The 22,918-nt window shown below is 48.0% G+C and overlaps 9 protein-coding genes across 9 annotated transcripts; 4 read left to right on the forward strand and 5 right to left on the reverse strand.

The window, feature by feature from the left end:
* Positions 1 to 1,389: 1,389 nt before the first annotated feature.
* N7511_003192 (aromatic acid exporter family protein) lies at positions 1,390 to 4,651 on the forward strand (the record flags this gene model as incomplete). The annotated part of the gene is made up of 7 exons (XM_057125617.1): positions 1,390 to 1,439; positions 1,496 to 1,777; positions 1,821 to 3,471; positions 3,524 to 3,613; positions 3,667 to 4,481; positions 4,537 to 4,596; positions 4,633 to 4,651. 7 exons carry the CDS (start codon positions 1,390 to 1,392, stop codon positions 4,649 to 4,651), a joined length of 2,967 nt encoding a protein of 988 aa, XP_056987776.1.
* A 370-nt stretch (positions 4,652 to 5,021) lies between these two features.
* Positions 5,022 to 6,765, reverse strand: N7511_003193 (putative amino acid permease family protein; the record flags this gene model as incomplete). Its single annotated transcript, XM_057125618.1, has 2 exons — positions 5,022 to 6,499; positions 6,612 to 6,765. The coding sequence occupies 2 exons, from the start codon at positions 6,763 to 6,765 to the stop codon at positions 5,022 to 5,024; spliced, it is 1,632 nt and encodes a 543-aa protein (XP_056987777.1).
* A 2,572-nt stretch (positions 6,766 to 9,337) lies between these two features.
* Positions 9,338 to 10,308, reverse strand: N7511_003194 (uncharacterized protein; the record flags this gene model as incomplete). Its single annotated transcript, XM_057125619.1, has 2 exons — positions 9,338 to 9,910; positions 9,979 to 10,308. 2 exons carry the CDS (start codon positions 10,306 to 10,308, stop codon positions 9,338 to 9,340), a joined length of 903 nt encoding a protein of 300 aa, XP_056987778.1.
* A 304-nt stretch (positions 10,309 to 10,612) lies between these two features.
* On the forward strand, positions 10,613 to 10,810 carry N7511_003195 (uncharacterized protein; the record flags this gene model as incomplete). Its single annotated transcript, XM_057125620.1, has 1 exon — positions 10,613 to 10,810. One exon carries the CDS (start codon positions 10,613 to 10,615, stop codon positions 10,808 to 10,810), a length of 198 nt encoding a protein of 65 aa, XP_056987779.1.
* Positions 10,811 to 13,637: 2,827 nt separating this feature from the next.
* N7511_003196 (putative dUTPase) lies at positions 13,638 to 14,156 on the reverse strand (the record flags this gene model as incomplete). The annotated part of the gene is made up of 1 exon (XM_057125621.1): positions 13,638 to 14,156. One exon carries the CDS (start codon positions 14,154 to 14,156, stop codon positions 13,638 to 13,640), a length of 519 nt encoding a protein of 172 aa, XP_056987780.1.
* A 2,176-nt stretch (positions 14,157 to 16,332) lies between these two features.
* On the forward strand, positions 16,333 to 16,928 carry N7511_003197 (uncharacterized protein; the record flags this gene model as incomplete). Its single annotated transcript, XM_057125622.1, has 3 exons — positions 16,333 to 16,340; positions 16,403 to 16,679; positions 16,770 to 16,928. 3 exons carry the CDS (start codon positions 16,333 to 16,335, stop codon positions 16,926 to 16,928), a joined length of 444 nt encoding a protein of 147 aa, XP_056987781.1.
* Positions 16,929 to 18,223: 1,295 nt separating this feature from the next.
* On the forward strand, positions 18,224 to 18,824 carry N7511_003198 (uncharacterized protein; the record flags this gene model as incomplete). The annotated part of the gene is made up of 3 exons (XM_057125623.1): positions 18,224 to 18,338; positions 18,392 to 18,439; positions 18,499 to 18,824. 3 exons carry the CDS (start codon positions 18,224 to 18,226, stop codon positions 18,822 to 18,824), a joined length of 489 nt encoding a protein of 162 aa, XP_056987782.1.
* A 255-nt stretch (positions 18,825 to 19,079) lies between these two features.
* Positions 19,080 to 20,067, reverse strand: N7511_003199 (uncharacterized protein; the record flags this gene model as incomplete). Its single annotated transcript, XM_057125624.1, has 2 exons — positions 19,080 to 19,754; positions 19,807 to 20,067. The coding sequence occupies 2 exons, from the start codon at positions 20,065 to 20,067 to the stop codon at positions 19,080 to 19,082; spliced, it is 936 nt and encodes a 311-aa protein (XP_056987783.1).
* A 1,173-nt stretch (positions 20,068 to 21,240) lies between these two features.
* fhpA (flavohemoprotein) lies at positions 21,241 to 22,500 on the reverse strand (the record flags this gene model as incomplete). Its single annotated transcript, XM_057125625.1, has 1 exon — positions 21,241 to 22,500. The coding sequence occupies one exon, from the start codon at positions 22,498 to 22,500 to the stop codon at positions 21,241 to 21,243; it is 1,260 nt and encodes a 419-aa protein (XP_056987784.1).
* Positions 22,501 to 22,918: the final 418 nt, after the last annotated feature.

The raw sequence follows: 22,918 nt of genomic DNA on the forward strand, positions 1-22,918 counted from the left end.
GCCGTTTGTTGTGCCTCATTTGGTTGCAATGAGGTCATGCATGCCCGCATAATGTACGTACTGTATACGAAATTTGGCAAATCGCTCGATATTGCTTCTCGCCTCACTTTGCTGCGCCCCAATGGCCACAACTGTGGAAGCCCCACAACTCCGTCACAACTCCTCGGTTTGTGGCTTGGGCTCGTGGCTGTGTCACAGTCGCCACAGTTGATTCTGGACTCTTGGCTCAGTACTCCGTACACCACGCCGTCCAGAGTGAGTGGTGGATGGAGGTTCATATTCTATTCTTGGAACAACCCTCTATCTACCCAGCAAGCAACGATAACTGATGGAATCAGCTTAGTTAAGGCGAGCCACAGAGACTCCTCAGAATGGCTGCCTAGATGTGAAAGCGTACGACTTGGAATTATGCATCACAAGCTCATGCATGGAAATGATATGACTTCCTACTTCAAGGAAGACATGGAATATGTCATCACTGTTACGGTCCCTGGGGTGTACATGCCTGCAGTTTTGCAATGGAACATTTCACCTGGTAACTGTACCACGAGCTTCACTTTCTTGACTTTTAATCATGAAAGACAATACAGCATCGTTTGTTATACATCCTCGGTTGCGTATGTTTCCTCGGTGAATGCCTGCGGTTGAAATCGCCCATCGCAGACAGATCGAAGAGCGAGCTTCGTAGGCGGAAAATATCTACTCCGCTACCTGCACGTCCCATACCTATCAACCATACTGTAGCTTAGTTTCTCAATAGCTCAATCGATATACTAGCCATTTATGATAAATATGTTAGCTTCAATCAATGCTTCAACGACCAAGAAAACACTACTGGAAATACATTGATCTATATTGAACCATCACATCACGTGCCATCTCCGGATTGATCCGAACGGGCGGTTATCCTGACTTCGTAGGAGGCAATGCAGCAAGACAGTGTCGTTTCTTTCTTACCATAAACTAGGAAATTTCCAAATTGAACTAAGGAGCAGAGTTCCAAAATATCTTGTTCTTCTCGCTGTCGGCACTTGGCTCGGCACGGGTCTAACGGCAACCCGATCCGCATGCAGACGCATCCGATAGTCTAATTGATCGACCTGCAAAATTTACGTTCTCCTTTTTGTTCCTGAATATTTGTTCTTCGGTTGCTGTCAATTACCTCTCGTTGAACCGGTTGGTCAGATATAGATATATGCATATCTGAGTGTCGCCAGCGGGTCAGCTTAAGCGCAATGACGAAAACTGAAAAAAACCCCAAACACTCTTGGGTTGGGAATTTCAGGTAAAACACCGTCATTTATCGATTTCGATCGCATATTCTAAGCCTTTGACAGTGGAATAAATCCATCAACATGGTGGACCAAGTTAGAGCTGGACTCTCGGACCATGCTCCTGATGTTGAAAGGCGCATTGGCCCCGACCATCACTGTTGCCATGTACGTTGTTTAATACATGATGATGCCAATATACCTACCTACTGATATCTGTGAAGCTACCAAAGTGATGCAATCTCAGACATTACCACGACAATCGGCTACCTTTCAACCTTAATATCAATCCTGTCACAGGGGCTCATGCCTCGCTCCAAATTCGCCAAAATCATGTTTTTTGATTTAATATCGACATGCGTCTCAGCCTCACTCTGTTGTCTTGCTGTATTTTGTGCCGTAAAAGCGAGAGAACACAACACTGCCCCCGATGCCAGAGATGGGTATAGCAGTGATGCCTGCGCGGTAGCTGCTATTTGGCTCATTGTCATGATCTGGTGTGTCCAGTATGAAATCGAAACAGACCAATGACACTAATACTTCAATTAGGGTCGCAAACGCCCTACGTGCGTGGAAACCCATGGAGCTTCAGGATCCAATGGTCGCCTTTTCTATTTTTGCTTCTGTCACAATGACCCGTGCGGGAACTTTCACTACCCTTGCCGTAGGCTTGGATTTTATTGCTCGACTTCTGAAGGGGTTTATGATTGGATTTGCAATTGCAACTGGCGTCTCACTGCTAATATATCCCATCACCAGCAGAGGTGATATGTTCCATGATCTCAAGGGCTACGCAGCAACGGTTGAGGCAGTCCTTCAGGCTCAGATATCATTTATTGAAGGTAGCTCAGAGACTCGTCTATTTAAAAAGCCAGGTCTCCTTCGACGGGCACGGACCTACCGAAGTACACAGGATGGACAGGACGACGATGAGGAGGATCTACAAATCAAAGAGAAGAAACTGCAAGGGGCGATGGCCAAACTCAACGGCCAACACAACAAAATGCACGCCGATCTTTTCTATTCCAAGAATGAAGTTGCCTGGGGTAAGTTGTCCGCGGACGATCTCAGCACTATTGCACATCTCTTCCGCAATCTTCTTCTGCCCTTGTCTGGAATGTCGATGCTGCCCGAGATCTTGGAGTCGATAGTCAAGAATGAGAAGCGGGACGAGGAAGCCGACGATCTCGTGGAGGTGGATGAAGGGGGATTGAAACAATCTGAAATCCACAAGGTTGTGGAAACTCTCCAAGAACGAATCGTTGATTCTTCGGAGCTTGTCCAGCATGGTCTCCACTATTTCCTGTTAGCGTTGGAGCTTGTCAAGCCTAAGCATTTGGACAAGCAAAACAACCCGCATGATGAGGAAGCAAGGGGTCGAACTTTGTCGCCGCTGCAGCCTGATTTTCCTGCGCGATTTGAACAGGAGCTCCACAGCTATTACTTACGTCGGAAGCATCTACCTCAGGCCCTGGCATCACTTGAGGCATTTTCAGCAGCCGAGAAACATGCTGCCGACGCTTCTACTGAGTCAGAGCTGCCCTACATCGCCTCTGATCCAGATGTACGTCAGGAATTCTTCATGATTTTGTACATGGGGCATTTGCAAGATGACATGTTGAACGCTACACTCCAGTTGGTGCAATTTGCCACCAGCAAGCATACCGATGGAACTATGAAGCACAACCGACTCATATTCCCCAAACAAAAGTCCATCCGGGCATGGCTCTCCCTGAGTTCCGACAAGAAAGAGTCCGAGACACCAGCAGCTAGCAGACAATCGTCAAATGCTAATCCATCAACTATCCATCGCACCCAGCCTACAAGGTTACCAGACCCCGAACATCTGCCGCCCGAGAATATTTGGGAAAAAGGAAGTATGATATTACGTACCATCTCCCACCTTTTCAAGTCCGATCAAAGCGCGTTTGGGTGCCGCGTTGCTGCGGCTTCATTTTCTGTCGGTATTCTTGCCTTCTTGCACCAGACTCAGGATTTCTTTACTAGGCAAAGATGCATCTGGGCAATGATTGTTATTGTTATTGGAATGAACCCAACAAGTGGACAAACTATGTTTGGGTTTGTTGCCCGTATTGCTGCAACGACAATCTCCCTTGTTCTAAGTCTGATTGTTTGGTATATTGTTGATGGCAAGACGGCCGGTGTGATCGTCTTCCTCTACCTTGCAAACGTATTTGGGGTACGTATATCAATTGACTCCACGGCGAGCCCAGCAACGCTAACTTGAACAGTATTACTTTTACATCAAAGTACCCCAATACTTCGGAGCATGCGTCATCTCTATCGTCACCTTGAATGTGATCATTGGCTACGAGCTCCAGGTACCTACACCCCTGCTCCTTGCTGAAAGAGAAGCAAACACTAAATTGCCAAGGTCCGAAAACTCGGCTTCCCAGAAGCAACGTCAAATGGCCAACCCTACTATCCCATCTACCTCTTCGGCCCATACAAACTCGCAGCCGTAGCAGCCGGCTGCGCAATATCCTTCTTCTGGGTAATTTTCCCATACCCAATAACCGCAAAATCAAAATTACGCCAACTCCTCGGCCGAAGCCTCTTTGTCCTAGCAAACTTCTACAGTTGCATGCACTCCACCATTCAACTATGGCTCAGCAACGAACTAGGATCAATCCAAGATAAATCCTCACCGGCACACAACCTCCAATCATCCCGCCACAAACTCTTCAAGGAAGAAATGATGCTCCTTACTGGCCTCCGTACTCACAGCCATTTCAGTACCTTCGAGCCGCCCATCGGTGGAAAGTTTCCCAAAGAGACTTATGACAATATAATCGCTGAGATCCAGCGGATCTTGACAAGTATGTCGCTCATGGCGCATACGACACAGAGTTTAGAGACGCTGATTGTTGATTCCGATGATTCAAATCCCGGACAGGATGACGATGATCGGTGGATGGATCGGTTGGCTGAAATAGCGTTGAAATCGGATGATTTCAATTCACATCGTATCGCTTCCTTGCTGTGCCATCTGTCTGCGGCTATTTCAAATGGTCAACCGCTGCCGCCTTATTTGTCCACACCGGACTCTTTCCCTCTTGCTCGTCGGATGCAGAGGATTGATGGGGAGTTGCTTAGTATTCGGCACATTGAGGATCCGGCTTTTTCGGCATTTGTTTCTCTTGAAGTTCTGAGGTCGGTTGTTAGTTTCAGTTTGAAGGATTTGATTGGGTAAGTTCTCTTTCGTGTTCATTGAATCTTTTGGAGTTTACTGACTTTGTTTTAGGAATGTCAAGAAATTGGTCGGAGAGATTAACTTTGACTTTTATGAGAGGCAGACAGACAGGTATGCTGAGTCTTCTCGGCTTATTTCGCACTCTAGCCAAGAGGATCAGCAGTAGACGCAAGATACTCAGATCAGAACGAATTGAATGAAGTGATCCGGTCAGCCTTCGGCTTTTTTACTCTATGTTACCTCTACGTAGTCATTGTTTAGAAAGGTTGATATCGGTCATGCCAGTCGACCACTTCAAACTCCGAGGACCGACTATCAAGTTAGACAGATACTACTACGAGTATTGCCGCGGGCAACTGGCAAGCCACCCATCCATGGCTATTGACAGCAATGGATTATTTAGCGCTCAGCAAAGAAGACCCTGGTAGTATCTTGTGCAAGGTTTAGAATGTCCATAGTGAAAATTATTAAACAATCCAAGAGTAATGCGTATGTACATATTGAAACAGGATTCCACGTATCAAATAAACACCGAATTATTTCTCATCAACCACAGTCTGAGCCTGAACAACAGGCGGATCCTCCGCACCAGGCTCATTGAGCTCCAAGTGATGAGCGTAAACCATAGACGCAATGGAATCTTCAGTCTGGAGGTAAGTTCTGCTACCCTGGATAAACCAAAAGGCAACTGCAATGACCAGCATGACTCCGAAGACTGCAATAGCAAAGTTCATATCACTCGGCGCAGGGTTGGGCGCACCGGGGAAGAGGAAGAAAATGGTTGTAATGACACAGTAGACGATACTGACCCAGTTGAGGACGGGGCCAATGCGACCGAGCTGGAATGGGCCGGGTGGTAGCTTTTCACGGCCGGTCACCAGTAATGCGAGGATTGGCATGGCGTAGGAGACTGTCAAGGCAATGGTACTGACACTCAAAATGGCCTCGAGCACTGTGTTGGCGAAGAGGTAGAGGATACCGACGAGAGCGATGATGACTCCCTGGCCCCAGAGGGCACGGGCTGGAACCTGCCACACGGGGTCGACGTGGCTGAAGTATTGGCTGAAGGGGACACCGCCATCACGAGAGAAACCCCAGGATAGACGCGAGGCTGTTGTGAGGACACTGATTCCTTGACCTAGTCCATTGAAGATGAATAGGGAGATTAGGACAGCAGCGCCCTTGAGACCGACTGTCTCGAGCATGAGTTCCATGAATGGCAGGTCGGCGTTGACGACTTTGTCGACGTCCTGGATACAGAACAGACAGACTACCATGAAAATGAAACCAGTCACGGCGCCGAAGAGGACTGCCATCCAAATGACGCGAGGTGCGTTCTTCCGTGGTGCAGGAATTTCCTCAACCATATGAATGACCGAGTCGAATGCAGTCAATCCATACGCAGCCTGCACCAGACCGGTGAACCAGACCACCCCATCGCTCCATCCAGTCTCGTTCTTCCAAGCTCCGAACGCAAAAGAAGGCGGCTGGAAAGACAAACCGTCCTTAGTGCCGACCGAGATGAGCAGCGCAAGAGAAAGAACGATAAACAAGCCGAAGAACCACACTCCAACGAAGTTGTTCAGCCAAGGAAGAATCTTCTCCTTGCGACAACTAACAACGTTGATGAGAGTGAGTACAAAGACAACACCAACGTAAACAACAAAGTTCAGCCAGCCCTTGCTGGCTCCCTCCCACTCCGGATTAAACATAGTCTTCATACCGAGCAGAAACTCAGTCATAAAGGCGACCTGCGACGCAGTCAAAGTCCACCATCCAAAGGTGTTGATCCACGCGCACATATAGGAAACAAAGCGACCGAGCGGTGTATTCCAGAGACGATATACCCAATAGGCCTGGCCAAGAGCCGTGGGCATACTGCTAGTCAACTCGCCCAGCGAGAGGGCAACACAAAGATTGCACACAGTGACCAGCACCAAGCCCCAAAGGATAGTGATAGCACCACCATTGGTCAGGCCACTGCTGAGATCCTGAGCAAAGGTTGAATATGTTCCTGCGTGAGAGAGTCAGCAAAATGCCATCCATTCCATACAATGCCTAGGCCTGGGATTGTGGCAAAAAAAAAAGGCAATATGGCGATTGAGCGATAGAAAAAAAGAACATACCAAGAACACAAAAGGCCAACGCAAGCATACTCCACATATCAAACTTGCGGGTCAAGGCCTGGGAATGACCCATGGCAGCGAGGTCCTGCGCATCTTGCACATTCTGATCCGTCAGAGGCGGTTTAAGGGGTGGTGAATTGGACTCCAAATCCATCGAGAACGAGTACTTCAGCCGGAGGCGATACAGATCAACTGAATGGGTAAGCAGGTCAAGAAAGCGCCCATTTTCTGCCAGACAGATTGAGAGATGGAAGGATCTGGCGAGGATATGGAATTCTATATAGGCTTGGGCGCCGGCGTATTTGGCGTTGACCCCTCACGCACCCAGGGTAAATACGGAGACGTAGATAAAAGCTGGGGGGAATTGACTCGGCCAATGATGTGTGTGCTGGGATCCTGAGTCAACGGCTTGTATCGAAGCCATTGGTCATGAATTGGGCCAGGGTTGATAATAGAAACGATCTTCCTGAGTCGAGGTTTTGGAATTTTGCGGGGAGTGTGTGGTTCGCCTCGGTAGGACCTCCTACAGTGGGCCTCTTTGGTTATACTCCATTATACTCCACTGATAACAACTGGGGTAATTGGCTCTGGACATTGAATAGATGTAGTAATGGAATTGAATTTGGGCTTGAAGATACTTTGTGGCTGCCAATTGAGTCTGGCTTTGCCACATGGACTAGTAGGGAAGGCTAGTGTGGAAAGATCCGACCGTACTGCATCTTAACCTCTCCGGTGATCTATTTCCCATTCGCATTTCCACGGACCAACGACAGACATATTCGTCATGTATTCTCTATCTCTTTCTCTAGCATCTCTCAATTGAAGAAGAAGAAGAAGAAGTGGTTAGCTCATCAGTGGCGAAATGGCCCAAAACGGAAAGTCCATGCGTGATAGGATGATAGGCGACTAGTCCGCGGCTCTATACAGCGAGGCGTCAGGGATGAGATTAACCTCGTGTAAACCGAAACCATAATAGAATCATAAACTGTCTGCATATCTCTATCTGCCGAGCTATCAGTATCCATCGTAAGCTCTGGTGGATTCAAAGGCGGATTCCGATGCCGGCAACCATGGGATATCCAAACAATAGTCAATGTCTGTGATATCAGGTGGACACCTATAAGGGAAAAGTCGGAATTTTCCATGAGAAGATAGAGAGATAGTGTTTCAATGAATCAATGCGAATGATGATGATCCTCCCATCGAAAGAAAGGGGAAAGAGCAGACGACTAACTCGCCCTGCATGGTCCATCACTCAGGCAGCAGCTCAAAGCCCTGTCGAGCGAACGGAAGGATTAGGGTCCACTTGATTCAAGAGTCGTCGTAACCAGAAAGTAACAAACGGATTTACTTAGCGTCCGTCTCCTCGTTTGGGCATCGCCGCAAGCTGAAGCGCTGGATGGTAAGACGGCGACATTGGTATACATAGAACTTACGCTGTCCGCCATTGGTCTGCATCGCCGGATCTCGGTGCTTCGGTCTCTTTCTCCTTCCTTTCATAGCGATAAGCTACATACAGCATTAGAGCTTGCGATCGAGCGGCTGAGACCCCACGAAATCCGGGGTATCCAGCCCGCCTCATTCTCGTGGCGCTTCTCTCGTGACAGTCCGACATACCGGCCAGCTCGCCATCACTAGCATCTTCTCAAAGTCAACTCATCATCGGAGCACCGGAGTTGTATGGAGTGTGGGAGACGGCAGATCACAAGGATAGTCAGGTACGATGCAGTATCCTATCCCCAATTGGGAATTTTGAGCCTGGTGGCTCCTGATAGGGTCAGCGAGCTTGAAGAATGGTTTCTCGAAGCATTCTAGCCTTTTTTTCCCTGCTTTAGTGCGTCTTTGGCGTCTTTGAGCGGCTGGGTTGGAAGGCGGACAAAAGTCCGCAGTTTGCCCCTACGTCGTAGGTAGGCAATCTCCGGGTATTTTCGAGGCCCCAGCACTGCTCACCGAAACTTTAGAACCTATCACGGGATGACATGAGAACATGACCAATATCCTATATCGTCTTGTCTTTCCTTCGCTGCCTTGCTCTTCAGTTTCGTGCTTTACAAGACATGATAGGGTTACGCTTGCCTTGATTGATCCGGCTGGAATTCAGCTGCATCTGCGAATCACCCAGAGAATGCAGGCTGGGCCAGATTGGATTTCTGGACCATGAGGTGAAGAACATTGGACAAAAAGTGCGAGGTAGGGCCCCTTGATATCAACTGATCAGCATTCAGATACAACCAGGGAGGCAAAGAGCACCAGGAGGCAGAACTTACATCTTCTGGCTGATACGCCAATATGCCAGGTGCAACTATTTCCAAAGCACAATACGCCAATACACCCAAAGGAAACCAAGTGAAAATAAGCAGGATGAACCATCCGAGTCTTGGCAATTATATTAATGCTTGAGCACTATCCAAGATAAATTCCCGAGCGTGGAGGGGAATCACAAGAACACATAACACTTTTGTTGTCGCCAGGACCCGAAAATCATGCAATAAGAGATGGGAGAGGACCACAATGAAGCCCAGTCACGACACCACATCCGAACGCCAGCCAGATCGAGAATAAGAATGACAAAGAACAAGAAAAGAAAAAGAGCACATTAAACGCCGACCGGGAACTTGTTGCCCGATTCTTCTAAAGATACACGTCACGGTCATAAGAACAAGTGTTGAATACTTGCAAGATACGGCAACAACCTGCCGTGGCACGATGGCGCATTGCGCACATGATCATGCTCGGGGATGCTTAGGGTGGCGCCACATGCCGCCCGGTAGCATATTCTGCTTGAGCATGGCGAGCTCCTTGTGCAGGGCTTGATTTTCCTGCTGGATGCCGTCGATGTAGGAGAGAGCGTTGGAGAGGATTTCGGATTTCTTGAGAGAGCCGGCACCGGCCTTGGGGGTGTGTTTCTGCACCCCGGCTGGGGAGATGGCTTGCTCCAGAGAGACGAACTTGGCGTTCATGTTTGTGCGGTAGCGCTTCTCGATGATGTTATGGGCGGCGCGCTTGGCGGCGTTCCGCATCTGCGGGTCTTGGCTGCCTGAGGAGCGGTTCGAGTCTCGGGAGAAACTGCGGGTCTTGCGGCTCGATGTGGAGGTCTGTTTGGATGGTTGCGGTGTCTCAACCTCCTGTACTTTGATCTCGGGGCTCGAGGACCATCTTGATGAGGTGCGACTCTTCTGGGTGTGGGGGTGGTAGGTCGGGTCGCAGGCTTGTGTTGGTGATTGGGTCTCGAAGGCGGAGGAGTCCATTGATGGACGGGCGGCGTTGGATGGCCATGACTGATCGTCACTCTCAATTTCCTGGAAGAGGTCAGCCTTTTGAAATGATATAAGGTGATATGGAGGGGTTCGTGTGGAGGGAAACATACTGATGAGAGCGAACCATTGTCTTCAGGCATCGGCATAGAGAACCCGCTGATCTCCGGTGATGCAGCAAACGGATCAACGAAGAGGTCTTTCGAGTCGAGATCATTCATGCCGTCAGCGAAGTCGAAGGGCATGGACTCCATGTCATTGGGGTTGAGGTTGAAGAGATCGATGGCACTATCGTACGTCCAGTTGGCGGCGAGGGGGTCCGGCTTGAACAAATCCACAGGCCGAGACTGAGGACTGAGACTCAGTTGTTGGCTGAGGTAGGTCGATTCATCCATGGAGAGATTGGGGATCTCATTGGATCGGTTGCAAGCCATGATGCACATCTTGAAGGATCATACGTTGAGGAGCAAGTGGCGGTGGGAGTATAGGTTGATATTGGGAACGATCGAAGGATCGAAAGATCGGAAGTGGAGGGGGAATTCAGGTCAAATATGTCAGAATGGATTACCGAGCAAAGTTGGGTTTCGGCCGCGGCGATTTATATACGAACAGGATCCCCCTAAGTCTGACAGGGGGGGGGCAGACTCGGAACGGATTACGACTCATTGTGTACGAGAGGGCCGAAAGGAATTGACCTGTGATGTCAGGCCCTATAGACCCCTGCGCCATAACCAGAGTAGTTCCGGCATGTCTGCCCGGTCAAGTCGAGCCGAAATCACCCCAGGCCAGATCTCCAACGGCCGGATCCGACAGACCCAAGCATTATGCGTGAAACCGTTGATAAAAACCGAGTGCAGCAACGGGGCCCAGGTCGAGTGGAGGCGGATCAGCGGGTTGGTCCTGTGCCAAGCCCCCGTCGGCCGAGTCTCGGAGCCGGAGGTATAAAACTCTTCGGTATTGCTTTGGTACGCTGGTCTCCTGGTTGGGGTGATTTGCTGGCTGCTTTACATGGAGTATATTGTAGTCTGTCTGTGTTCAGCCCTACCGGGCTATCTCATCCTCGAGGAACTGGAGACAATTCATACAATTGTCTATATGCCTGACCTACCATCTCATTCCAAACACAAGTGATATCTGAATTTGCTTCATCTTCACATGCATCCAAAATAAAGCATAGCTATAAGCTATCATATGCAGAATTTTGCCTGAAAACGCCACTTTGAAATACTAGGATTCAGAATATATATAATCACTATTCAGTACTACGTAGACAAGGATTCAACCGCCACTAACATCCATTCGTAGTTTTGCAAAGTGATGTATCAAACCCAACTGCTGAAGAACATTGAACCAATAATTCTATTTGCCACATGGAGATCATCTGTCTCAACCTAGGGACTCGCTTAAAAAAAGTTGCCATCATACGTAGTATACTTCGCAGACACGGGAAGATTCTGCATAAAAACCGCATGCCAATTATTCAGGAATCCAGAATACCTCTTCTTATTCGACAAGGTAGCTGAACTCCGTAGATCCCGAGGGGGATGTACTTGTTATTGATCCGACCTCCACAATCTGCAGGAGGGCTCATGGAAATGATCGCGGGGTGAGACCCAGGGTTCTGACAGACTCGTTCCGACAGGCTGATATCAGTCGGGTTGTCTGGACAATTGATCTCCGTGTTTCGAAGCAAGCCCATGCGACAGGAAAGAGACTTGTACGACGCATAGAAATGGACCGTTCCGTGATGTGATATCACTGAGCACTACTGTAAGGTCGCCGATGGTGGTCGACATTAGATGACTTTGGTTGTTCCACAGAGAAAAAAGGGCTATAGAGACTGAGGATGCTATCAAAGCCTACGTTGTAGCTCAATTATAATAACCATACATACGTCTCTTAAAATGCATCCTCACTTACTACATTTGTACCATTTCTAAGTTACATGCACTCAACCCCTTACAACACCGACATGCATAATCTGCGAGCCCAGGAGTCAACAGCAAACAACCACGATAGTCCATTACATGACTAGCCACCTGAGAGGGTTCTTGATATCCTGGGAACCATGGACAACTGTCTCCATGCTGAAATCTACGCAGGTTGTCCCTCTGAACGTCATAAAGCGGCAGCAGCGAACATAAACAGAGCCCCGAAACGGGCATAGCCAAAACATCCATGTATTGTGTTGAAATCCGTACCTTTGCACATCTCTTTCCGGCTTTGTGCCTTTACTTGTTTTACCCCCTGGCGGTAAAATTTATACCCTGTTCCAATGCTTTGCTGATTGCCTGCCTCATTATATTTCGTAGATCACCTGTAGCCCACCCTGTTTGGCACGCCAATCTCTGCAGAACACCATTTGACAGCTGTAGGGTACTTTTGATGTCATCATGGCGCTGCAATCTATTCCTTTCATCATACAGCACTGTATATCTACATCATCCCGTTAAGATATAGCACATCCGACCTATCGCTAAGCTATCATGATACTATGGAAGAACCCAAGCGACCACTAGTCATAAGCCACAGTATAAAACATGCGCATAAATCAGGGAACAAGATGGTTCAGATCATACATCTCATCTGACAGCTCAAACACGGCAAGTTCGTGTATGTCTACAGTACTGTACGCTGCCGCTTGTGGCGAAGTCTACGAGTAAGACAGATAGTACTTTTGCAAGACAGACCCAGAATCTGCAGTGAGTTTCTGCTCATCGAGAAGTCAATGAAGAATCCTTCCAAATATGGAACCTAGTATGCGGAATTTCATCTGTTACCTAGGGCTTGTAGGACAATAAACAAAGTTGTGTCATGAAAATTGGCCGTGGACTAGCCCGGTCCAAGCTGTCCACTCGCAAAGCGCGTAATTACTCCTTCCTTCCCAAAGGAGAGTTGGAGTGGGGTGACTCGGATCATCTAGTTCCTTTCTCTTTTGCTTGAGATCCCGGTGTCTACCGATATCTGCGACAATGCCCCGGTGCTTATTCGAGTTTTCACTCTATTTACGAATTCCATGCGGAACCCCATACTCAACTTTGACGTCCGGTGAAAAACTCGGAGTCTTCATGTATGGCATGAGGTCCATCGATCTTATGATCCTCAACAATCTTGGTTCCCAGATCCGATTCCAGATTTCCGGTCCGTGATTCAGATCCAGGATGTCGTTTCCCAAACGATCTTGGTCGAGTTTTTCAATAACCGGATTGATCATTGCTCCTTGTGACCTAAAGACTTTGTTGTCCTCCAACTAATGAACCATATTCTCACACAACCTTCATCCAGCTCAACTCGGACATTCTGGACCTGCCGATACCCTTTCCCGAAACATCTAGACCATCGATGCAGAGTTACCCTGCATGTTACCCGTTACCCCTGTGACGTTTATTGCTTCAAATTCCATGACGAAATTTAGTCCACCAGCAAGCCCAGATCCAGGGGTGGAGACATAACGGGCGCTAAGCCCGCCAGCTGCACAGAATACACGGGTCTTGTCTCGGTTTGACTGCCGGTTATCTTTCCCCGGACCATGGCTCCCGGCGACGGGATCGTCACCGGCAGCTAAAGTGGCTGTCTGTGACAGCAGCTAGCCCTATAAGGGTGTCATGAGCGGGAGGGGGGATAAAGTATGTTCAACCTTGGATCCCTCGGCGACTTACTCTGTCCCACGTGAATTTCACTTTCGTGGAACTACCAGCAAGGCAATATACTCTGACTGAGCTCTCAATTCAAAGGGATGCGCTTTTCTAGGATTCTATGTATTATGGAATCTTTACACTGCTCTTGTCCCATGTCCAACACTCGCCGAGGACTGGTAAATACCGCTGTATCCCTCGACCGTGTCCCCCAATTCTTCGAAAACTATCTGTGCAAGCTTGGCATTCTGATAAAGAATCACACCATACGGATTTTTGACTTCCAGCAAAGCTCCCATGGCACCTTCGTAACCGGCGTCAACCACACCCGCAGCAATTCCCACACCGGACCGCCACAATGAAGATCGAGGGAAGACACTGCCCATACAGTTCCGTGGGGTTCGAACGGTCTCATTGAAATCGACCAAGTAAGCGCCTGGCTGTAGGGTGATTGTGCGGTTGGTTTCGTCGAAAGGTAAACTAGAAGTCTTGGCTGTTTGACGTTTCGTGTTATCGAAATCAATGGTAGCCGCTGAGTTCCATCGGGAGACTTGGCGTAAAGTAAGATCGATACCGCATGGCTGTTGTTGCTGAGTGATATTTCGTAGATTGCGCACCAACTGGCGGTTGATGATCTCGACTCCAGTGATAATCATGGCGTGGTCTAGGCAGCGGGGGGTGGTTCTCCAACGTAGTCGATTCTTCTAGCTGATTGAAATTGTATATGCAATATTTTCAAATGGCAACAAATGAGCTTCGTCTGACTATTCTATTTGATATGGCAGTCTGAAGCCCCGCCCCCTGTCTACACCGCCTCTCGTATGCTTCGAGCTCTAGCACATCGTTATTCTTTTGGAAGATGTTGCCATGCTTCATAATGAAACCTAACTCAAATTAGTCACTCATAGCTATCTCAAATTTAGAACGAAGCCCTCTAGATTCTAGTAAACTGGCTCTTGTTGGGTGATAAGTGCACATTAGCGTTATCGACATTGACCTTTGTGACTAAATTGGAAGATTGCGCGAGTTTAGGTCGTTGTGAATTGTTTAAAGTTGTTCCTCTGTCATGAAAGTGACTCACCTGTCTACAGTCATGTTGATCTCAACACGAAACTATAAAAAGTTGGGAGACTTAGATGCTGGTCAGCCTCCGTCCAATCTCCAGCGTAGCGCATCTTCAATTGCTTCCACAAAAAAGACAAATTCAATGCTAAAATAGTGATTCACAAGCCTAGCAGATGATAATTTACCTATTTCCACCTAATAAATCCCAATACCCAGCTCATTGGGTCATTGATGTGCACCTGGGAAGAGCGGTGGGCTGGGCTGGGGCTGATCTAAAGCATGGATACATCGTCGATTTCCTACGGATTCTCCAATCACCGTGCTTTGTAAAAGAATGAGATAAGCCCCGGGACAACTTATTTGTCCTCCATGACTGATAAAACCTCGACGATTGGCCTCCGGCCAAGTTATTCTAGTGTATACCTGACATCATGTATGTTATACAATGTACTATGAAGAAATGCCCGCACAGAGAGCATACCCTTATCCCATACTCCCTCAATCTGCCTCAATAGCTAGGTTCCAGTCAAACAGCTCTGCAAACGTAGTACTGTACAACGTATGGATTCTCGCGTACGAATCACCGTCCACAACAGTATGTTACTCGACGCAGTTAGACACAATGTCAATCTGTAATATCACCAGTACTTTGATTGGTCAGTTTCAATATTTCTGCCTTATTAAATGGGCCCGATTGTCTCCCTGACCGATAGAGTAGATGATATCCACGCGATCTGCACTATTTCCTCAACCCCTACATGATTACATCTCCCGTCCAAGGCCCAGGCTCCCAGATATTCACGTCGGTAGTCAAGTTTTGCGTAACCATGATCTACGCCGCAAATCAAAAGTCTGGCAAGATGGGTACCTCAAATATCACACGTTCCATAAGTGCGGTATAGTGACCAAGCAAGTTTTATCGGTGAACATTACTAGCGCTCAGTCGAGGAGATCCAAGATGGCGATGACTTTGAGGTTTAAACTAGTTCAGGGATATCCTGATTGAAGTTGCGGTCGGAAACCCTTGTACGACATGATTTGCAAGCCCTATGACGCAGATTGTGGAACAATGAAGCTTATCGCATCGAGATCTGACGGCCATTTTCTCGAAGTACCTAGCTATCCAGTTTCATGGACTACTATGCAGGAAAAGACTTGCTACGGCATAAGATCTGAGCCCTCACGCAGGTCTTCTCCAATACCATCACCAAAAAAAGACTTATCTCTGCATAAGGCCCGAATGGGAAATCTGCGACTCGCTCAGGGTGGTCTGCCTTTTTTCTTAATTTGGTACCATGGCTCTGGTAAAACTTTAAGACTTGGGAGATCAGGCATGAGACTCCTGTGTATCTCTTCATGAGGTCCGTGGCTGCGATGATATTCCCCACACCAACTTCTTCTGCATGGTGAATACGACATTCCCTGCTTTTCCTTCGCCAATTTATCAAGGCATACACATTGAGGATTCTGATCGTCAAATATCAGATCATACACTCCACAGTTCGTCCTATCACCACGGCCAATAAAAGACTCTTTGTTAAAGTTATGATGGGACTGTACAGCAATGATCAAATTGTTCCATTCGGTCATCAGCTAACTATCGCCCTGACTGACGTACGATGTATAGCGAACAAGTATTTTTCTTCGGTGCAAGAAGCATAAAATCCTCGCATATCTCACCCGAATCTCTGTTTGAGTCCGTCAATTAACCAAATCGTTTGACTGTCCTTCTAAATCCTCAACTTTACGCCCATACAAACCACCAAAATGTCACTGTACGGCACATTGAAGTTCCACCAGCCCATCAAGTAGCTAATCACAGACCACTTCTATCTAGCTCCCCTGAGAAACACTACGAGCAACTTGTCGCCGGACAGATTCTCTCCGTCGACGATGTCCAAGCCGCTTTTAACAATCTTCAACCTATCAAGCCCGAGCGCTGCTCCGGAAAATGGAACGGAGTCATTGTGAACACAGGCCGCCCTACCGACGACAAACTCATTTCCATGAAGTGGGCTGGCAAGACATTCCACTCAACAGAAGATGTTGATCCTGTCGAGGTTTACAATGAAGACGGTGAGCGAGTTTTCAGCGAAGAGTGGGGACATGCCCGGGTACGTTCATGATTGAAAATTATATTCTTCGCTTTTCTTTTTGTCTTCTGTCTCGGTGATATGTGCTGAGGCTAACATGGGTTCCTATAGCTTCGCCAGGTAGAGTGGCAGGGAAAAATTTCTACTGCAATGGTCTATGATGACAAAGCTCTCATTGATCACCTCCGTTATGTTAAGGATGATATGATTGCCGGTGCTATGGATGCGAAGTTTTTTGATGGCATATATTACTTTTACTTGTACAAGTGAGCTACTTTGTACAAATAGGCTTCAAATTTACTCGCTGCCTTTGTCTGTTTCACAGAGAAGGAAATTCTGGTTTTACGTATGAACCATCTGAGCAAATGAATCATGATCCTTGTTGCCTCAGTACGAACTTGACCATTACCTTATATGTAGTGTTTTCCCCGGGAATATTGACGATAAAAACAACTATGTTGCCTGTTCTGTAAATGGAGAATGATCGTCAACCACCCACCGGCCGGCTAATATCTGTTGAGAGTCTCGGATATGAGTCTCTCTTGGGCTGGTTGAGTTCACCGCTCTTATTGGCAACCCCTTTTTGTGTTGGACTCGCATATTCAAGTCGATAATTGATTCAGTAGAGTCGAGTAAGTTGGGACTACGCTCCCAGAAGCCGTTTTGAGGTCCTCGTAACATGACGTCAGAGGGATTTGGGCAATGAGATGAGGTTCAAAGAGAGTTTGCCTGCCAGATCCGACCCAAGATATTGACTATCCCTATTCTCAATATATTAATGCTTTTATTCATCAAAGAAATGACGGAATACCGGAGAGTATCCTGTATTGTAGGAACTTGATTTATCGAACCGCTAGAACCTGGAAATCAATAATGGCAAAAGTTTCTCCGACATAACGGCGACCGAACTTTAGGCCAGTGCTCTAAATTGAAGGATGGTCGACAAGTCAATAGTCGCAAAAATCAGACGAAACGTTTTACGGAAGCACGGAAGCTAAGAATAGTGTTGAACTTTCTACAGAAAATCCCCCGAACTAATGCCCACTTAATGCTGAGGATCGTCAGTGGCTTACTCCCGTAACGGGGGGTCGATCCACTTTTCGGTTAAAGCCCGCCCAAATCCCCCCCCCCCCAAAACTGCAGGGTCTTCAGGGGTTGGGAGTGGCGGTCAGGGTTCCTGTAAGTAGCTCTTGGGCTTCAATTGCCATTAGTATAGACTGAGTTCGGCTTTGAAACCATAGTTTGCCGCCTGATAGGTAGCAGAGGCCAAGAAGAGCCCCTGTCGTCATCTGCCGTGTGAAGCATGTATTCAGTGGTTATGAGGGCTTGCAAGACATGTTTCGGCCTCTTGAAAAGATCGACCAATAAGAGCCTGACAGTAGCGGATGTAAAGTAGCCACTTTATTTTTAAATCGAATAGGGTCCGATTTTCTGACCTCAACGATGCCAAGCATGTCTTACATGTACCTAAATTCAAGTCTCCTTTCTCTGGGGTATAAGAATCCCCAATTCCCCCAGGGTAAGCACTCTATTATTCCAGATTAACTCAATCATCTATATTCAATATGAAGTTCTCCATTGCTGCTATCACCGGCTTCGTCAGCGCTATCAGCGCCGCCACCCTTCCCTCGGCCTTCACTCTAGTCGCTGAGGGCGGCAAGACTGTTCTGACTGACGGCCGTACGTTTGATCCCCACCAAATCTGAAGCCCGAATACTAACAGTGACGAACAGAGAACGCTTTCGTCGGTGCCAACACCACTGACCACGAGATCCTGATTCGTAAGTCTATCAGTCAAACATACTATGGACCATAACATTATACTGACTCACCTTTTCAGTCCGTGGCGGAAGCCCCAACGGCCTGGTTAGCTTCACCTCCAAGTCTGATGTCCCTACCGCTTTCCAGAACCTCTACATCATCGAGGACTCTGTTTCTCCCCTCGGCATGACCATCCCCCACTCTGGTGCCGTTCCCCAGGGCGGTAACATGACCGGATTCGGTGTCAACGACAAGGGCCTCTTCACCCACGGCGGCAAGGCCTGGTTCGCCGTCGACGGATACGGCTCCAACCCCGTTAAGGAGATCTACTGGTATGCTGCTCACAACGCTGAGTACCGCACCGAACAGCTCTACGTCAAGGAGCTCAAGAACTACTCCGCTTAAATCAGTTATTTACAGTGCGAGCTTGGGTTGGCGAGAGCTTGGGTGAAAGTTCCTCGTTTGTTTTGATGAAGATTCCTTAAAAGGGACTTCTTTCGCTCTTTCGTGTTTATTGCAATTGCACATACATCTATCATATATACCAATTCTAGCGAAATTGAACCTGCAGAGTTCTAAACAAATTTGATATTTCAGTCTCATTCACACATACGATCAGTCTATCTCTTCTAAGTTATAATTAGTACGTAAGCCGAGAGCTTACTTGGCCATTTCTTTGATTGTGGTTTCGTAGCTCTCCGGCTCACGTCCCAAAAGTTCCCTAAGGGTCGGCGACACAACAGCAGTCTCGCCCTGTTTAATGGCCTCCCAGGCAGTAGCCCACTCTCTCGAAAGATCAACTCCTCGGCAGGTAAGGTACTCGGCATTCTGAGGAGTCAGAGCAGTCCACTCATCCACCGAAACCTCCCGAATCTTGACAGGCTTCCCAACAGCCTGGCCTAGTATATCGGCTGTCTCCGCGAGTGTAATCTCGCGTGGTCCAGATAGCAGGACCCCCTTGTTCAGATATTTGAATTTGACGGGATCTTCGACATACGAGACGATCAATTTCGCGGTGGCTTCGCCCAACTCATCACGCTTTGCCCACGCAACACCAGGTCCGCCCCCAGAGTGAGGGATCATGATCTCATCTGAAGGGTTTTTTAGGTCGAACCACGTTGTGTAAATCGGGAATGATTCGGAGTAGATGCCTACACGAATAAACGTGTGTGTAAAATTGCCTGGATGCGACGCTAAATACTTCTCCGTCGCTAGATGCGCACCCATTACATGGGCAACACTTTTGTCGGTCAAATTGCCGCCGAATGCGAGCGATGAGTAGAAGATGTGCTTAACACCACTCTTGGCTGCGGCATCAATAGCATTGTTTTGGGCCTTTTGTTCGTTAGAAATTTGAATTTTTGGGACTGGGCATTTCCTTATTTACCTTGGCTCGGTACTCGATTTCAATAGACGCATATGATACCAGCATCAAGATATCCACGCCGTCGAAAACCGTCTCCAATGACGAGGGCTCATCATAATCTGCCCAACGGACAGTGGCACCTTGTTTCTTGAAGTCATCTAATTTCTCGGGACGCCGAGCGATCAAAACAAGCTGAGATGCTGGGACAAGCCTAGCCAGGTGGTTCAGGATGCTGGTGCCGAAAGCACCTGATGCCGGAAAGATGCCGATCTTGGGACTCATCTTGGCAGTGGATTGCAAAAACAGTGAAGTAGATGTTGCCTCTTTATCTTCAGATCGAATGGGTCGGGTGGGATTTCTACTCGGTTATATAGGTTACAAGTGTATATCCGCTGTGCGGTTCGGGCAGGTGGGCCTGTCGTATCCGACGTCGGAAGTCGACAAGCTTAGAAATAACATTCGGTTTGCCGTTGGAGTCAGTCCGAACTCCGAGACGAATTGGGATCATTTCAAATCAACGTATCTCAAGGCCAGTTTTCAACCAGAAAACAATGCACTTCGACCTCCTTACTTCCAAGACTGGGCCCCATCATCACTACGTCATCACGTTGGGTGTCTCCACATCTGGTTGAGCCACCAATCACGGCTTGGTTGACAGTGAGCTTACAAACCCCGGTCCATGAGGATGGCGCTTGTTAACGTTATAGCGCTTCTATGCCGACATCGCAAATGATATAGACTGCTTAATGGCCCACGGTCTCTAATAGCATAACCGCGGCCATATATGTTGCGTGCAAAACATTGATAAACGGGGTTAGGATCCTATTATTCAGCTATCGGAATTTGGAACACCGGAACAGGACAGAAAAGAAGACGAAGGAAGTGGAGAACACAGACATGCTCTACATGTATTTACTAACCTTAGGACTTCCAGGTGTGGAAGATTGAGACATCATCAGTGGCTCTCTGTAAGCGCTGGCTTCACTACACCGCCATTTCGTGTTAGTTCCAAGCGTGCCGGGACTTGAACTCTGGTAATCTCTTTGAGCCTTCATCTTGTACGCAAGAATGATTTGCAATTTTTATCAAAGCAGGATATGAGGTCTACGGCAGTATCACCCTCTCCAATGAGATCTATCCTACGAACGTTCTGATTGTACCGGTTACTAGGGAAGAGTCGTTCTGATCAATTTTGATATTGCAATAGCTTTCAAGATGAAAGAAGAACTTGACAAGTCTTCGGCTGACATGAAAACTCTCTCCACTGCAACATAAAGCAGCATTTCAACCTGGCTAGGAGGAGAATTGGTCTTTTTGCACCATCCTATCATTCAAAGAAGAGAAAGTGATTGTCTAACATGTTGTATTCATCAATCATAATTTAAACTATTAAAGAGGTGAGATATCTATCATCGTGTCTAGCGCCACTTAAAACAAATCCATCGCATGCAATGCTTAGTGAGGCACACCGCCGGTACCAAACAACTCCATCTTAATCCGGCTAGCACTGACACCCCGGCTCTTAAGACTTGACTCCATGTTCGTCATGAACTTCTCTGGTCCACAGATATAGTACTCTGTGTTGGCATCATCAAGGAACAAGTCCGGCTTCTCAATCTTATCCAGGTTCACCCTTCCAACATGGTGATAATCCACGCCCTGCTTATCTTCCTCGGAGGGGTGGCTTGTGAAGAAGGTGGCGTTCAAATTGGGATATTCCTTCATGAGAGACGCAATGTGCTCGCTAAAGGCACGTGCACTCGATGTACGTGCTCCATGAACGAAGTGAAGCTTGCGAGTAGACGAAGACTTCGATGTCAAGGTATTCAAAATCGAAGTCAGGGGAGTAAGACCCACACCAGCGGAAATCAACACAACCGGATGAGCAATGTCAGTCTCAGTGGCGGAAAGGAAGAAATCACCATAAGGGTGCGAGACTTGGAGCGTATCTCCCTTGTTGAGGGTATCGTGCAGCACATTCGAGATATAACCCGGCTGAGCGGCCGCAGCAGGATCCGCAGAGTCAACACCAGTCTCCTTCTTCACACTGATACGGTAGTAGTCTGGTCGGGGCTTATCACTGAGCGAGTACTGTCGAGCCTGCGTGTACTTGAGAGCTGGGACGTATGTCTGCACGGAGATGTACTGGCCAGGCTGGAAAGCCGGCAAAGGCTTGCCGTCGGCAGGAGCAAGATAAAAGGAAGTGATCTCGTCTGACTCCTTGACCTTATCGGCGATCTTGAAGTCGCGCCAGTCGGTCCAGTCCTCGCTTTGCTCATAGAGCTCCTTCTCACGGCCGATCATGATATTGGCAAGCTGCCAGTACGCGGCGCCCCATGCGTCGTGAATTTCCGGGGTCAATGCTGCTCCTAGGACCTCACCCATTGCTTCGAGGAGGTATTTGCCCACGATCTTGTAATCATCGGGTTTGATGTAGAGCGAGGCATGCTTGTTGCAGATTAATTCGACTGCGGCGCTGAGTGCGCCCAGATCGTCAATGTACGAGGCGTAGGCGTAGAGTGCGCCGGCCAGGGCACGGGGCTGGTGGCCGTTGACTTGGTTGGGGGTATTGAAGACGGTATTTAACTCGGGGTGGGCTTCGAGCATGTTGCGATAAAAGACGGTTGTGATGGTGTTTCCGTGTTCGGCGAGGACGGGCACCGTTGCCTTGATTAGGGCAATCTGGTCCGAGGTCATTGGGGCAATGGAACCCATGGTGGATGACTTGGATAGGTGATATTTCCAGTGATGTTTGAAGTGAGATTGAGACAGGTGTTCTTTGAGCAGTAAATACTGTGTGATTCTGTAGTTTTGAATTGGAAGTATTAATCAAGTCGTTGTCGTTGGCTCAGCTATTTATACTAGTGCCAATCTAAAACATAAGCGCCGGTGATTGAAAAAAATCATAAGCCGCAGAAAGTCCGAGAATGTGCCTGGCATGATCTTTGGGTGCGATTCGCGCCGAAAAGATCAACCATCTCCGCGGAGATGAGGCTATTGCGGATATTGCGCACCGGAGGTTTTCTCTAAGAATTTTCCCGCGGCCGCCACTGGGATTTTCTCGGCCATTTTGATCAGTGGGAGACCATATTCTACTTTCAGATTGATCTGACAGACTAGATCAATTTAATAA

Source organism: Penicillium nucicola (assembly GCF_028828085.1).
Source record: "Penicillium nucicola strain IBT 29836 chromosome Unknown utg000002l, whole genome shotgun sequence".
NCBI lineage: Eukaryota > Fungi > Ascomycota > Eurotiomycetes > Eurotiales > Aspergillaceae > Penicillium > Penicillium nucicola.